The sequence below is a fragment of the Mucor mucedo genome (assembly GCF_025094135.1).
Source record: "Mucor mucedo strain NRRL 3635 chromosome Unknown EV154scaffold_57, whole genome shotgun sequence".
Lineage (NCBI taxonomy): Eukaryota > Fungi > Mucoromycota > Mucoromycetes > Mucorales > Mucoraceae > Mucor > Mucor mucedo.
In genome coordinates, this window is record NW_026252341.1 from 36,914 (window position 1) to 51,329 (window position 14,416).

General features: G+C 37.2%; 6 protein-coding genes across 6 annotated transcripts; 2 read left to right on the plus strand and 4 right to left on the minus strand.

Moving 5' to 3' along the window:
- Positions 1-618: 618 nt before the first annotated feature.
- On the plus strand, positions 619-3,286 carry EV154DRAFT_252537 (Bromodomain-containing protein). The gene is made up of 8 exons (XM_051594617.1): positions 619-706; positions 808-876; positions 964-1,066; positions 1,131-1,514; positions 1,582-2,311; positions 2,371-2,825; positions 2,889-3,093; positions 3,145-3,286. Exons 2-8 carry the CDS (start codon positions 851-853, stop codon positions 3,219-3,221), a joined length of 1,980 nt encoding a protein of 659 aa, XP_051456710.1. The 5' UTR covers positions 619-706; positions 808-850; the 3' UTR covers positions 3,222-3,286.
- A 49-nt stretch (positions 3,287-3,335) lies between these two features.
- EV154DRAFT_511643 (calponin homology domain-containing protein) lies at positions 3,336-4,538 on the minus strand. The gene is made up of 5 exons (XM_051601827.1): positions 4,421-4,538; positions 4,300-4,335; positions 4,150-4,246; positions 4,030-4,039; positions 3,336-3,960 (listed from the first exon to the last, which is right to left on the minus strand). The coding sequence occupies exons 1-5, from the start codon at positions 4,503-4,505 to the stop codon at positions 3,352-3,354; spliced, it is 837 nt and encodes a 278-aa protein (XP_051456711.1). The 5' UTR covers positions 4,506-4,538; the 3' UTR covers positions 3,336-3,351.
- Positions 4,539-4,647: 109 nt separating this feature from the next.
- Positions 4,648-7,264, minus strand: EV154DRAFT_422145 (uncharacterized protein; the record flags this gene model as incomplete). The annotated part of the gene is made up of 8 exons (XM_051596077.1): positions 4,648-4,844; positions 4,910-5,058; positions 5,122-5,196; positions 5,338-5,843; positions 5,978-6,111; positions 6,640-6,710; positions 6,917-6,975; positions 7,076-7,264. The coding sequence occupies 8 exons, from the start codon at positions 7,262-7,264 to the stop codon at positions 4,648-4,650; spliced, it is 1,380 nt and encodes a 459-aa protein (XP_051456712.1).
- Positions 7,265-8,836: 1,572 nt separating this feature from the next.
- On the plus strand, positions 8,837-9,594 carry EV154DRAFT_590395 (uncharacterized protein; the record flags this gene model as incomplete). Its single annotated transcript, XM_051606873.1, has 3 exons — positions 8,837-9,014; positions 9,069-9,225; positions 9,285-9,594. The coding sequence occupies exons 1-3, from the start codon at positions 8,864-8,866 to the stop codon at positions 9,592-9,594; spliced, it is 618 nt and encodes a 205-aa protein (XP_051456713.1). The 5' UTR covers positions 8,837-8,863.
- Positions 9,595-9,653: 59 nt separating this feature from the next.
- Positions 9,654-10,985, minus strand: EV154DRAFT_564454 (uncharacterized protein; the record flags this gene model as incomplete). Its single annotated transcript, XM_051605844.1, has 6 exons — positions 9,654-9,674; positions 9,754-10,372; positions 10,431-10,438; positions 10,501-10,539; positions 10,609-10,754; positions 10,832-10,985. 6 exons carry the CDS (start codon positions 10,983-10,985, stop codon positions 9,654-9,656), a joined length of 987 nt encoding a protein of 328 aa, XP_051456714.1.
- Positions 10,986-11,789: 804 nt separating this feature from the next.
- On the minus strand, positions 11,790-14,263 carry EV154DRAFT_511658 (SH3 domain-containing protein). Its single transcript, XM_051601828.1, has 9 exons — positions 14,006-14,263; positions 13,791-13,948; positions 13,697-13,724; positions 13,476-13,633; positions 13,345-13,402; positions 13,116-13,273; positions 12,968-13,043; positions 12,855-12,908; positions 11,790-12,798 (listed from the first exon to the last, which is right to left on the minus strand). Exons 1-9 carry the CDS (start codon positions 14,010-14,012, stop codon positions 11,852-11,854), a joined length of 1,644 nt encoding a protein of 547 aa, XP_051456715.1. The 5' UTR covers positions 14,013-14,263; the 3' UTR covers positions 11,790-11,851.
- Positions 14,264-14,416: the final 153 nt, after the last annotated feature.

Consider the following 14,416-nt stretch of genomic DNA (forward strand, 5'->3'; position numbering starts at 1 on the left):
AATATAAAAAGGGGGGCCTCTGTTTGCCACTCTTTTCAATTGTTTTTCTTATATAACAACAAGTTAAAAAGGTAAATAAACAAGACATATAGAAAGGATGAATTCATGTTTCCGGGAACATGGGCCAAGGATTAAAAAATATTTGCTACTTCTGAGAGATAATGAGGTTACTAAAATATCACCAAGATCTATGAGGCAGAAAAACTATTCATCCTTTTTAAAAAAAAATTTTTTTTTCTTTTCATTTGGAAATTAAAATACTAATATTTATTTTTTCTGAATAGATTGCTTTCTTGCTAGGCTGATCTTTTTTTTTTTGTTGTTTTTAAATAAATATTTGCTTTTTTTAAAAAAAAAATTCTTCATGTATATAATTTTTTAATTTTTTGTGTTATGTCTTCATTTTGTCAAAAGAAGCTTTGAATAAGAAAAGATTCATTGTGTTTTGGAAGTGGCAATGTGTTCACTCGCGCGAGCTTTTTGCTGCAATCTAATTGGTCCGATAGCAGTCACAATTGAGTGGAAACAGAAAAAAAAAATAAAAAAAAAAGGAATATAAGCCTAATTCTACTTTTTTTTTTTTTTTTTTTTTTTTTATTTTTCCTTTTTCCTATTTCACCGACTATATAACTTCACCCCCCCTTTTTTTTTTTTTTTTTTTTTTTTGTTCTTTTTTTTTCTAATCACTCCCCCCAAAAATCAACTGGTAAGGAATAAAAGTCTGACTCTTAAAAAAATAAATAAATAGATATTTCGTGTATGTGTTCCTTACCCTGGTTCTTTTCCTTTCTATTTATTTTTCCGTAGAAGCGTCAAGAAAAGAAGGAAAAAAAAAAGCAAAGAAGAGAAAATGAATGTTGCTTCACCTAAACAAAGGTAAGGTGATAGGAAAAAAAAAAAAAAAGAAAGATAGGGAGAGTATGACGCGTATCTGTTTATTGAAATACATTTTTGATGAGGTAGTGTTGAGCAGTTTGAAGAGATTGATACAAGCAGCGTGAAACCTAAAGTAGAATTAAAAGAGAACGTATCGTTATTAGACCGTGGAAAGGGGATTAAAAAGCAGGTAAGCTAAAAGAGAGAGAATGAGTGAAAGAGAATATTTTATCAGTGTTACTCATGTTGCACAGTCAAGGACCAACTCGCCTTCACCTTCTATACCTCCCGGAAGTAAAACCAACATGACACGCGATCAAATTAAATATTGTGGAGCCATCATGAGAAACTTAAAGAAACACAGAGATGCCGCTCCATTCTTGCATCCGGTTGATTACGTCAAGCTCAATGTGCCTGATTATCCTAAAGTCATTCAGCATCCCATGGACCTGACCACGGTCGACCACAAACTGAATGCGGGTGAATATGAAAATGTGGAAGAATTTATCAATGATATTCGATTGGTCTTTAATAACTGCTTCAAGTTCAATGGTCCTGAGGCCATGATATCGATGCTCTGTCAGAATGTGGAGTCTGCCTTTGAGAAGAGTCTGCGACAGATGCCACCGTCCAGAGGAGTGAGTGTCCATGCATGCTATTGCTATGAGTATATATCTATACACACATATTAACAAATATTACTAGAGCACCCCACCTCCACGGTCAGTTTCACCAGTCCTGTTTGATGGCGATGAGGGAGAACGAGGAATAAAGAAGAGGAAGAAATCAACGACGACCAGCAATATCAAACATGTACCTATACACCACAACACCAACAACAACAACAATAATAATAATAATATAAATACAAGAGAGGATTCACCACAGTATAATGGACGACGTATTAGTGAGGATGGCCGACCCAAACGAGAGATTCACCCTCCTCCATCCAAAGATTATCCTGAGCCAATGACAAAGCGACGCAACCCCAGAAAGAATGACCTGCAAATGAAGTTTTGTGCTCAGACACTCCGAGAACTGAAAAAGAACAAGTATAGAGATATCAATTACCCCTTTTTAGCACCTGTCGATGTCGTTGCTCTCAATATTCCTGATTATGTCAATATCGTTAAACATCCTATGGATCTAGCCACTATTGAACGTAAATTAACTGAGGGTGATTATGATGAACCTGATCAGTTTGAGGCTGATATACGTCTCATGTTTAACAATTGTTACCTCTATAACCCACCTAATCTACCTGTCCACAAAATGGGTCGTGAGCTAGAGAAGGTCTTTGACGAGAAATGGGCACAGAGACCCTCGACTCCTTTGCCTACTCCCGTCATTGATGAAGCCACCGAATTTGAAGATCAGACACACGATGACGACGAAGATGACGACGACGACGATGAAGATGAGTCCGACCAAGACGGTACGTTTTTCTTCTTCTTTTTTTAATATATATCTTACTAACTAACCTTTCTCCAGCAGACCGTGATCAGAAGATTGCCGAGCTGGAACGTCATATTGCCACCATCTCGCAACAGATTGCATCAATAAAATCCTTAAAGAGAAAAAAGCCGGAAAGACCCCCTCCCCGTCGTCAAAGTAAGCCTGTGGTAAAGGAAAAGAAGCCTGTAGTGAAAGAAAAGCGAAAGAGAGTCAATAAGAAGAAGGATGGACTAGCACAGTCAGCCCCATTATCATCATCATCAACATCAACAGCAGCACAAGGAAAAACCTCGACAGCATCATCAGGACCATCACATCACAACCAACAAGCGCATAAATCTGTAAATAGCAGCGGTGTAGGATTAAGAGAGGAATTACCCGAATTCACATTTGATCAGAAGAAGGATCTAAGTGAACGTATTAATAATTTATCGGGTGATAGTCTAAATACTGTGGTCAACATCATTCAAAGTTCCATGCCCAACCTGGACGGGGTAAGTTTTGCTTTTATTTTTTTTCAAAAAAAAAAAATTGATATACTTACATCTTAATTGTAGCAAGGACAGGAGGAGATTGTCCTTGATATCGACTCGCTTGACAGACCCACTCTGCACCGGTTGCATGAGTTTGTTACGGGTGAGAGTTTGGTCGCCAAAAAATCCTCGTCGCCGTCTTCCAAACGACCAAGAACCCACTATTCCGAGAGGGATGCGGACCGAAAGATCCGCGAACTCGAAGAGACATTACAAAAGTTCAACTCTGGTAAGTCTTCTTTATGGTTACCATGACAATATAAACTAACAATATCTATAGACTCTTCAAGCGATAGCGGGGATTCTGATAGTTCTTCAGGCTCTGATTCTGATGATTCCGGTAGTAGCTCTGATTAAATATAGATACCTTCCACTCTCTCCCCTTCTCTTTTTTTTTCTTTTTTTCTCTCTCTCACACACACACATATAAAAAAAAAAAATTAAAATCACACAAACAAAGCACGCAAAAATAGTTTTTTTTTTTATTCTAAAAAGTCTCGTCATCGTATTCTACAGCCTTTAATTCTTCTTCCTCAGGTGGTACTTCAAAACCTTCTTCTGTGCTGTACAAGATGGTCTGAATAGACTGTAAAATGGGGAAGGCTTCATGCTCTTCCAGAGTACGGTCTGTTTCTTGACAGGTCAATTCAACTCCTTCCAAATTCTCTTGAACGTCAATCTCGATTTCTCGTAATTTCCCGAAATAAAAATCACGTTCCTTTTCAAGGCCATCTACGGTTAACTTGAGTTCAGCAATCTGTTTGTTGAGGTCGATGATCATGGTGGCCGAGTGGTTGTCCAAGACACTGGCACGTCCACCTCGACTGACACTGCGGGAAGCGGGTGTCTTGGTGGCCTTCTTTGCACCTCCAGCGGCAGAACTGACTCGTCCCGATGTTGTGCTGGCATGTGAAGTCGTCGTGCTAGAACGGTTACCCGTTGCTGCTCCAGTGGGTGCACTGCCTAATCCTTTACGGCGTCCTAAGGCATCGTATTCTCCTCCTGGGTAGTTTTGATCCCAGAATCTCTTTACCCATTGCATAAACTCCAAATTGTCTTGGAGTTTACATTTCGTCAAGCGGTCAACCGGAACAATCTGTATTGCATATTTGTTAGTGATGATTTCTCTATCTATCCTTTTTTTTTTTTATGTATATATATATACCTTGTCAACCCTATTTTTTAAGGAGTTATAAAAAAAAAATTTAAACAAGGGGGGGTCAGTAAAATAACAACAAACACCTATTTTTTTTTTATAACACAATGTATGTAGAAAGAAACTTACTTGTGCTTCTTGAAAATGTTTTGTAAAATCTTGTAATTACCAACATATTCATATTCAAGTTTTGCTTCGAATTTCACCTTGCTAACAGGTACATCGCCTACAATAGAGTTAGTACATAACTTTCTTTTTACAATATCGTCACGACATTACCGTAGATGGAATCAAAGATTTGACAATACACAGCACCTATACACACACGCAAGAAAAAAAAAAAAATGCAAACTTTTTCAATACCCCTTTTTTATCTGACCTCGAAAAAAAAATTATATACCAGTTCCAGCTTGTTCGATTTTAGTGTATCTTGTTTGTAAAAGGTCGTTCAGCCATGCTAATAATTCCGTGCGAGATTCTCCCATGGTATGTGTATAAAAATAAAAATAATAAAAAAAGGGTTGTAAAGAAAATAAAAATAAAAAAAATGGATAGAAAATTTTAAAAATAACAACAAAATTTTTTTTGCACGTGTTTTGTGACGTATTACTTTTTTTTTTTTATTTATTATTGATTTCCTCCTCGTGTGGCTGCACGAAGTTTCTCATTAAAAAATCTTTCCAATTTAGCAGAACATTTGGCATATTCTGTTTCTTCTGCATTGTATAATTTACAATTCTCAAAAATCTTTTGCGTGTCCTTGACAAAATCCTCCATCGTAGGATACGCATCCGCCTTTACATTCTCTTCCAGTGTCGCCAAGTCTATGATTTGGGGCCCGATTAGTTTTTTTTTTTCTCATACATACTCATACATATATACACTGTACCCATTGGATCCTTGATAATATCGTAATAGTCCGCTACATCTTCTACACTCACAGGCTCCAGAAAGGGCCAAGCATGTGTATAGTTCTGCATCTCTTCCACGATATGCAGCATTTGATTGTAGTGAGGCGAATGTCTCGGTCGGTTTGATCTATACCATGCGTCAATTTATATAAGCATAAAAAAAAAGAAAAATAAAACAGATACAACTCACATCATGTCCATCTCGGGCGTCCAACCAGACTCGGGTATACCGGGCACCTCCAGCGGATCAATGGAGCGTTTGCCACTCTTGCCTATAGGCATACGTAAACCGGGGAAAGCCACATGTTCTGTAGATTTCTCCTTCATCTTTTGCAAGATGGCATTCTTTTGTACCCCCAATATATCCCCTACCTGAAGATACTTGACACGCGGTACCATGGTACACTGCATAATCGTACCCCCTTCATAATCCTTGATATACCCTACCCATTTCCTTTTATCGAGCGTAATCTCAGTCGTAAAACCTTGTTTTTTAAAATACCCCACCGCATAATTATCAGCATACGTCAAGAAATGTTTGACATTGGTGTGACCCGACACGTAATCCTTTAGATGGTTCATGATGAAGGAACCGTACCCTTTCACTTGTTCCGTAGATGCCACCGCACAAAACACAATTTCCGCAAATTCCTGCGCGTCAAACGGCCGATAGCAGATACCACCAATGACCTTATGTGGATTACGAATCAAGGCAATACTGCGATGATTTCGGTCATACACAAGTCGTGCAATGTACTCCTTGGGCATCTTGGGTAGTTGCTTCTGGAAAATATTTTTTAACCCCGTCAGCAAGATCATGCTCTCACGTTCCCCGTCGTTCAATACAACCTGTGTACTGATCTCGCCCTCGCGTTCTTCTATCATGGCAGGACTTTCTTTTTTCTCTAAAGGCTACACAAAGAATATATTCAGACTCATATCATCACTGTATAGGTCTCTCTTTTTTTTTTTTTTGTTACCATGAATTCCTTTAGCATCCTACTCACTTGGTCCTGGTCTGTTTGTACAAGGGCATTCTCTGCCACGGGTGGTGGTGATTGTGGTGGCGGCGGTTGCGATGGAGATGAGGGTGGTTGTGATGGGGATAATGGTGGTAGTGATGGTGACGAAGGCTGTTCCTGTGGTTGCTGTGTTTCTGGTTGTGGTAGTGGCTGTGTTTCTGGTAGTTGTGATGGTTGTGGTGGTTGTGGTGGTGATGAGGAGGATGATAATGGTTGTGATTGTGATGGTGGTAGTGGTAAAGATGGTGGTTGTGATGACGGTGGCGGTGGTATATTTTCAGGCTGTTCCTGATCTATCTCTTGGTCGAGTGTTGTTGTAGATTGTATAGAGTCTATCACCATGGGTTCTGCTTCCTCTTCTTCCTCAGAGTCCTGTTCTGAGTGATCTTCTTTATCTGAATGATCATCCTCTTTATCTGAATGGTCCTCCTCTTTATCTGAATGGTCCTCCTCTTTATCCGAATGATCTTCCTCTTTATCCGAATGGTCGTCTTCCTTGTCTGAGTGATCTTCTTTATCGGATGGATCCTCTTCCTCCTTGTCAGAATGGTCTTCTTTGTCTGATGGATCATCTTTATCGGAATCCTTATCCGATTCGTCTTCCTCCTCTGATTCCTCTGATTCATCTTCTTCATCCTCCTCTTCGTCTTCATCCTCATCTTCATCGTCTTCTTCTTCATTTTCACTTTCTGAATGATCTGTTCTATTTCGTTTGATGCTGTGACCATCTTCTGTCTCGTCTTCATCTAGTCTCGATCTCTTTTTATAATCTCCCTGAGACGATGATGATTCAGTAAATAAAATTTGTCTATTTTTGAGAAAATAAATTTGAAAGAGAGCAAAAATAAAATATAAAATTAAAAAGAACAATAAAAAAAAAAAAAAAAAAAAAAAAGGTACGGGAGCGGGGAAGTTAAGAGAAAAAATATATGAAAAAGATATTTAATGCATAATCATATTTACTTTTTTAATGAATTGATATCTTCATCTTCATAATCATAGTCTTCGATCTTTCCTTTTTCCTATGCAAAAATAACAAATAGATGTGGTAAGTATTTTTTTTTTTTTTTTTTTTTTTTTTTTAAGTAAAAAAATAATGTGTATTTTCACTGGGATAAATACTTCAAGAAGCTCGTTGAGTCTGGATGCCACTTTCAACCTGCGTTCCAGATCTTGTCCATTGTCTACATGATGAAAAGTATCATGCCCACATTGACAGCTATTATTGTAGGAAGGATGCCATCCTTTACAAGAACATAGATCACAAGGTATAAAACGTGCAATCATGGCGTATTTCTCCTCATCACTCATCTCTGCCAATTGAGGAAACAATGGCAAGCTGGAAGCAACCATAATGTATTTTTAATAATTAAAAAAAAAAATTATAAAAGAGTGGGAAAGGTACAAATAAAAAAAAATAAAAATAAGGAAAAGCGAGAAAAAGAGCAATAAATAATAAAAAAAATGTCGTGTTTTATTTACCCTTGTGTGTGTAGGTATTTTAGTCACAAATTGAATTTAATTTCTTACTTGGACGACTGCCTACCATCATCCTTGATACTAAGAACATTAATTCATTTCTATTGGTTTATTACATTATGTAAGGCAAAAATAAAACAGGCTTCTCGCAAAAAAAAAAAGTGTTGTCTACCCGTCGTGAGCCCAAATTTGGTAACCATATACTGTAAAAGTATTTTTTGTATATAGATCGTGATATCACTGGAAAGACCTGCTACTTTGGTCAACAATGGCACCTACCCTTATGCATTCAACCGCTTATACAATACAACCCTTCAAACAAGTGGCTCTGCAAGTGCCTCCTATTTAAGGTCCAAATAAACTATCCGAAGAGTATCTTAAGTATAATTGCTATCATGAATAATCATGGAGACCAACAAAGTGTAAGCACATTCAAGAAGTCATATAGTTTACAGTAATTATGCTCAATTATAAGTGCGTGATTCCGAATGTAAAGGGGCGATTACGAGTAGGTATATTGCAAAAGCAATTGATAACACTAAATTACTAAGAGCGGAGGACTTTAAGAGATATGTTTTTACTTGCATTTTATAGCTTTACAGGACTTTATAGCCAATCAAATATATTGTTAATATTTTGGGAATTATACGGTGTTTGCGCAATAGATCCATGTTCAGTGTAGGTATGCTGATAGCAACCTCTGTTATTGGAAGGGCTGTAAAAGTCATTTTTAAAAAATACAAAAATAATAAACCTCACCACTCACGTCTTACAATTTGATGTGTGCGACTGAGTAGGTTTATGATGTTTTCGCAATAAGACAAGTTATTATAGGATATCTTTTAGAACGAAAAGATCACTGTTATGTAAATGCCAAAAAAATAAAAAAAAAAAGGAGGATACCAAATGTTGTGATTTGTGTAACAAGTTGCCTGTCGCAAGTAAGTGTATGCGTTGGCTGTCTAAAGCAGCAGATGTCGTCAAAAAAATTTTTTTTGGTGCTTTAAACAAATGACTAACAGCTATGGTACCTGCACCTAAACCAATGAAGACTATTGGTGGGAAGGGACAGCTAGTAATTGTATATCCCCATTACCAGTCAACACTTCTTATCTAGCCGATTTGGATCGGGATGTGTCCACAGCTCCTTTAGAGCAGATACCTGAACCTCTTTTTGACAATGTGTAAATGTATATCCATAGTTCTTTCTATTGTATACAATCCATGGAATAGTAATGACCTACATGTTCCAGCGTTGCGAACTATGCTAATTGTTTTATCCATATTTTTTTTTATCGTCCGCTTACATCCTGTAGGCCTTTTTTTTCTCACGCTTTGATATGCATATAAATTCAAACTGGAAAACAAAAAGGGATAGTCTTTCTTTTGTTCTTTTTTTCTTGTATATTAAAACAAAAAAGTTATACATAAATGTCCATTTCAGACGATGCCGTATTGGAATTCATGTTCAATCCTGGTAAGACCTTTGTAAAAATAAAACAAGATGGTGTGTTTAACAGTCAATCAGAATCACAAGGATTGCCTCTTGATACAATCTCCAGCACAGTTGATACAAAACCAAGTAAAGTATACGAAAAAAAGAAATGATGTACATCTTGTACTTACATGTTTCTAGAGTATGATATATCCCCTGAAACCATTGCAAAATTAGAGGCGATTGAAAAAGAAGCTGTTGTGTTGGTAGAAAAGGATGCAAACTCTGATAAGGCATTAGAGTTATTTAACAAGTGTATCGAAATAGAAAGTAAATACTCTTCAGCGTATAACAATAGGTAAGATTCAAAAGATGTATATGCTCTTTGTGTTATTTACTCTATTTCGGTAAACTTAGAGCCCAATTGTACCGGATGCAGGATAATTTGGAGGCAGCGCTAAAAGACTTGGATTATGTCATTCAGGATATTGGAGAGGGACAGCCCAAGATTTTAAAACAAGCGTATACTCAACGAGCCATTATAAAACGTCAACAGGGAGATATCAGTGGGTCGCAAAAGGATTTTGAGATGGGAGCCAAATTGGGTAATCCGATTGCGCGTAATTTTGCAGTGTCCGAAAATCCTTATGCTAAAATGTGTAATCAAGTCATGATGCAAGTGATGAATCAAGAGAGAATGCGAGGTTTTATTAATCCGGAATTATAAATATATACTTCTTTTAAAAATTTTACAAGTGTCTTGTATAGAGAGTTTGTGCATAATATCTAATTGTATTCTTTCGTTGGCTATGGCTGTTAGTGCAGTTATAGGCACAGTAGGGTATGTGCTTTTTAAATTTTCTGTGATTCGTAAAAAACCAAATACAAAATCCGTTCCCCATTGTGATACACATTGTGCTTCGTCGATAATAATTCTCGACAATAGGTTCTCCCTGTAGAGTTCTTGGATAACGAGAGAGCACTTAGCAAATACATCAAAAGTCATATAGACAATGCTATATTTCTTGAGCAAGGCAGTATCTACATCGTTCATGGAGACCCAATTTTTTTTGAAGCTGCTTTTAGACTTGCTTACAAATAATGTTGGTATATTATGTACTGACAAATTGTGATCGTCTTGTTGTAATAAATAAAACGAATCGGGCACAATCACGATATTTGTCAAATTGGGGAAGTGATGTAATATGGGTATTTGGTAGCAGATGTTTCTTTGCTCGCCCTTTGGCAAGACCAAGAATATATCATCCCCATTCATTGCAGCATCAATCGCTTCGTACTGATTTGGGAGGAAGTGATTGATGTTGAAGACAGCTTGCAGGAGTGTTTGAATCTCTTCTCTGCGACCAGGTTGCACCAAAGGCGCTTCTGCTATAGGTACTGGTGGTGTGACTTCTTCAAACTCTACAATATCATTTTCATCAATCCAGTCTTCCTCAGCGTCGTAGTAAATAGAAAGATCGCTCATTGTTCTAGTTATGGAGTTTCTAATTATACAGTTAAAAAAATATGTTCTGTTTACTAACAACATTTTTTTTTTTGTACCTGTTATCCTAAAGAGAGAAAGAAACATTAATTTCTTAAAAATTGTCAAACATATATGCTTTGGCCAAACCTGCGATAAAGTGAATAAATTTTCATCAAATGAGTGATCCTATATTTTGTTTGAATGATATTAAGAGACGGAGTTATCATCCTTTTCGATTTTTTTTTTTTTTTTTACAAATATCTGTTTTTCAGGTACAGTGGGTATATGCGAACATGTTGGTATAGGCGACAAAGCTAGTGGCGATAAAGGCTTAGTTAGATCTATCTCATCGTCCGATAGAAAACGTTCCTCTGTTCTCCTCCTTTTTCGAGAATGCGAAACTTTGTTCGGTAGATTCCAGATCTGTTGTTAACACCAATGGAGTAAAAAAAACAAAAAAACAAAAAGAAAGAACTACCTTGTTCGTCAGTGTTGGCCGTAAATTCAAATGGGATTGGTGGTTTTCTTAAAGCAGCATGGTAACATCGTGTGTCTTCACCATGCTTTGTTGTCATGTGCGGTTCGACTGTATGTTTAAACCAAGCCAAGTTCTCGGTATAGTTTGATTTCATTATTTATTTCTACAGTAGTAAAGAAGAAGGAGGGAGGGGACCTTGTGTCACGTCTCCACATATAAATTCTTTTTATATGTTGGAAATGAAAATCAGTTTGGCCTTTTAAATGTATAATTACTGTCGTTAAATCTGGATTTCCATGTTTGTGTGTGAAGGACTTATTAAGCAACACTATTATACCAACATCAAAGGCTACTCTGTTTGCCGAATTCAAAGAGTAGTTATGCATTTTACAAAGGATTTTATGGTCAAAGGAACACTTCGATATATTCACTAAATAACGGTGATTTAGTAATCTGAAGTAAAATTCACCCCGCTACCTTCAAAAAATAGTATACAAAATGCTGATTACATAATGCTAGGTGTGTAGCTGCCATAGTCATTTTGTCTAGGGGGGAAATGGTTTGTTTCTATACACATACTATACCCGGATTATGATTGGATATAAACAGGGGTTTTCATATCTGAGATCTGCCTTAGATCGAAGTTGAAGGTCCACACGAAGTTATTCATGCACTTTACGGTGTTGCATGAAAAAAAAACAGAAATCATGGTATGTGGCTAGGATGTGTATTCATCTATCAAAAAACCATGCATTATAGGAATTTATAACTTCTTTTCAGAAGCCCTAATACACATATTATTTTGTAACCATCGACTCTTATGTAAGGATGCATGCATTTACGCCATTGTAACATACACTGATAAAGACATACTTTATGCATTACACATCTTCACAGTTTTCTTTTCTCTAACCAACTCTATTAGCACCTATACGTAATCAATTATATTCACTCCATCTCGATCTGACATCATATATATTTTATTTATTTTTATAATTGGCAGTTGATGAGACAGCAGATTTAAACCAAACTTGCTTTCAATTCGTCAAGCTCATCCTGAATACGCTGACGTTCCATACGTTCCTGTTCTAACTTGTTTTCGAATTCTTGACGGATTTTATCTGTCTCTACCTTTATGAGTTGTCTAATCTTCATATCCAATGGATCTGGCGTAGATGGAAGTGCGATATTACGATGTGGGGGAGTTTTTTTCTCAGGTACCTGACTTTGATCAAAATTGTTTGGTAGGATGGTCTTTTCAGGAAGTGGAGGCATGGATCTTTTAGGGACGGGAGGAATCACTTCATCGTTGGTCGAAACGGGTCGACTAGTGGATGGAGATGGGGGAACTGCGTGAGGCGCCTTGGCCCCAAAGTTCATCTTTGGTGGTTTAGCCATATGGTTTAGTGCATTTTGATGTGCCTCAGGACTTCTAGCCCCATACAAATCGGATGAAATAGTAGATGTTGGTCTAGGGATAGGACGCGTAGGTCTTTCGAAACCGGGTGACATGGGCGGTAAATCAGGAGAAGTGAGCGGGATAGATGGAATGCGTCGGTGACCTATTTCAATAGGTGGTGGAGATACAATCGAATTAGTACGTCGAGTAGAGGGAACAGGAGGTGATGTAATTGGACGAGGCGGTGTCGTAGTAGGGCGTGGAGGAGGGGACCCAAGGGAGGATCCTTCCCTTTGAGACAATAAAGATGTAGGACGTGTGGTTACAGGTACGGGAGGAGGTCGGGCCATACTCTCCGGTGGTGCTGCTACTACAGGCGCCTCGGTCTTTACAGTTGCAGGTCTAGCACGAACAGGTCTTTGTGGGGGTTTATCCTCTTCCAAAATCTGAACAAAGTTTGAAGGGAATACGCCAGTTTCTCCGCTTTCACTCGTACCTTTCCACCATCCGTCATTCTCTAGCTGATCTATAACTGTAACGTATTCTCCTCTCATAAGCTTTATTTCATCTATTGGTTACATAGTTTAGTAAATAGTTTATATGCACATGTTACCATAGTTATACCTTCGCTCTCAGGTGCATAATCATGAAGAACCATAGCTCTAGATGACATTGTACCTAATAATGAAATCCGATTAATCCAATGTATAGCACGACGAACTGAAAGAGTGACCAACCTTTCTTAGTGGGCGCAGCTACTTGCTCCACGGGTTTTGCAATGGTGGGATGAGGTTTATTTGGAATTGAGGGAGCCTATATTAATAGCAAATAAATACAAAACATAAGAGAAAAAAAGGTAATACAAGGGAATAAGGTAAAACTTACAGATGTTTCAGGGTGTGATGTAGAATTTGTTGAGGTGGGTCTTTCATTCATTGAGCTTCGTGCGGACGTAGAAGATCTCTTTAAAGAAAATCCACCAGCCAAGATACTACCTATACCACCTTGTTTGACACCATAAGCAGCTAGTTTAAATGCATCTTCTAAAATAGAAAGAAAATAAATAACATGCGTTCCATTGTGGAATGTGACTATATATAAAAAAAAAACTTACTTTTGGACTTTGAGTCATTATCCTCGGGGTGTTCACCTTCTTCTACCAACTCCACGTGCTTAGGACAAAAAGAAAGAAAAAATGGAGACTAAGTAAGGAATTTCTAGTGCAACCATTCAAAAAAAACTTACGTCGGCCGGGAAAAGGCCCGTTTTCCCATTCAAGTCACCTTTCCACCATCCTTCACCAACATCTTTTTCCAAAATAGTCACGATTCTATTCTTTTGTAGAGATAATTCTTCCGGCGATTGTGCCAAGTAATCTTTGGTCACAATAGCTAATATAATTCCTAAACAATAATAATAATAATCGTCAGTACTATATCATATGATGTTTCTTTCCTTTTCTTTACCTTCTTTCACTGGTATCTTTTCGAGAAACTAAATAAAGAAAAAAAACAAGATTAGCCATTCCTAAACTTAAAAGAGTGAAAAGTACTACATTACATTGCTTGGCACCAGGCCAAACTCCTTATTATTATCAATTCTTTCTGCCAACCACCAGTCAGGACTATCTTTGTTAGAAATACGCACGGTCTCTCCTACTTTAAGAGATAACTCGTCTTCTTTGTCTGTTTCATAAGCGAATGCAGCCTTGTATAATTCTAAGACAAAAACATTAGCATATTTCTCTTATGCTATATTTTTCCCTGTTCGTTTACCTGTCATTGTTTGTTGTTGTTTTCTACTGGAATTTTATTAAAAGAAAGAAAAAAAGATAACAATAAAAAAGAAAATGCGGATAGAATGAAGAACTGTATTTCCGGTTAACACCTTTGTGCTACCAGTTAACCGGCTGAATTATAAAATAAAAGGTCACAGGTTGAAACCATATAAAAAACTGCATTGATGTAATGACAATCAAAAGCATTCTCTGTTCATAAAAAAACCTCAATGTAGTCAGTATATATACATATAACAAAGAAACCAGGGGTATTTTTATTTAATGCCTTTAACAAGCTGGTTATGCTTATAATTATGCAATATGATACAATCACACTATTTTATACGCCACAAATCTGACAGTCTCATAAGTCACTGATCAAACTAGACATTTTAATATCTTGGCTCAA

Coding starts and splice junctions, on each gene's coding strand:
- EV154DRAFT_252537 (XM_051594617.1), top strand. CDS start 851: ATGAATGTTGCTTCACCTAAACAAAG. Junction 1,067..1,130: donor GAAAGGGGATTAAAAAGCAG/GTAAGCTAAAAG, acceptor CATGTTGCACAG/TCAAGGACCAACTCGCCTTC. Junction 2,312..2,370: donor AGATGAGTCCGACCAAGACG/GTACGTTTTTCT, acceptor TTTCTCCAGCAG/ACCGTGATCAGAAGATTGCC.
- EV154DRAFT_511643 (XM_051601827.1), bottom strand. CDS start 4,505: ATGGGAGAATCTCGCACGGAATTATTAGCATGGCTGAACGACCTTTTA. Junction 4,336..4,420: donor AATCGAACAAGCTGGAACTG/GTATATAATTTT, acceptor GTGTGTGTATAG/GTGCTGTGTATTGTCAAATC. Junction 4,247..4,299: donor AATCTTTGATTCCATCTACG/GTAATGTCGTGA, acceptor ACTCTATTGTAG/GCGATGTACCTGTTAGCAAG.
- EV154DRAFT_511658 (XM_051601828.1), bottom strand. Junction 13,634..13,696: donor AAAGATACCAGTGAAAGAAG/GTAAAGAAAAGG, acceptor ATTATTGTTTAG/GAATTATATTAGCTATTGTG. Junction 12,799..12,854: donor TTATGCACCTGAGAGCGAAG/GTATAACTATGG, acceptor TGTAACCAATAG/ATGAAATAAAGCTTATGAGA.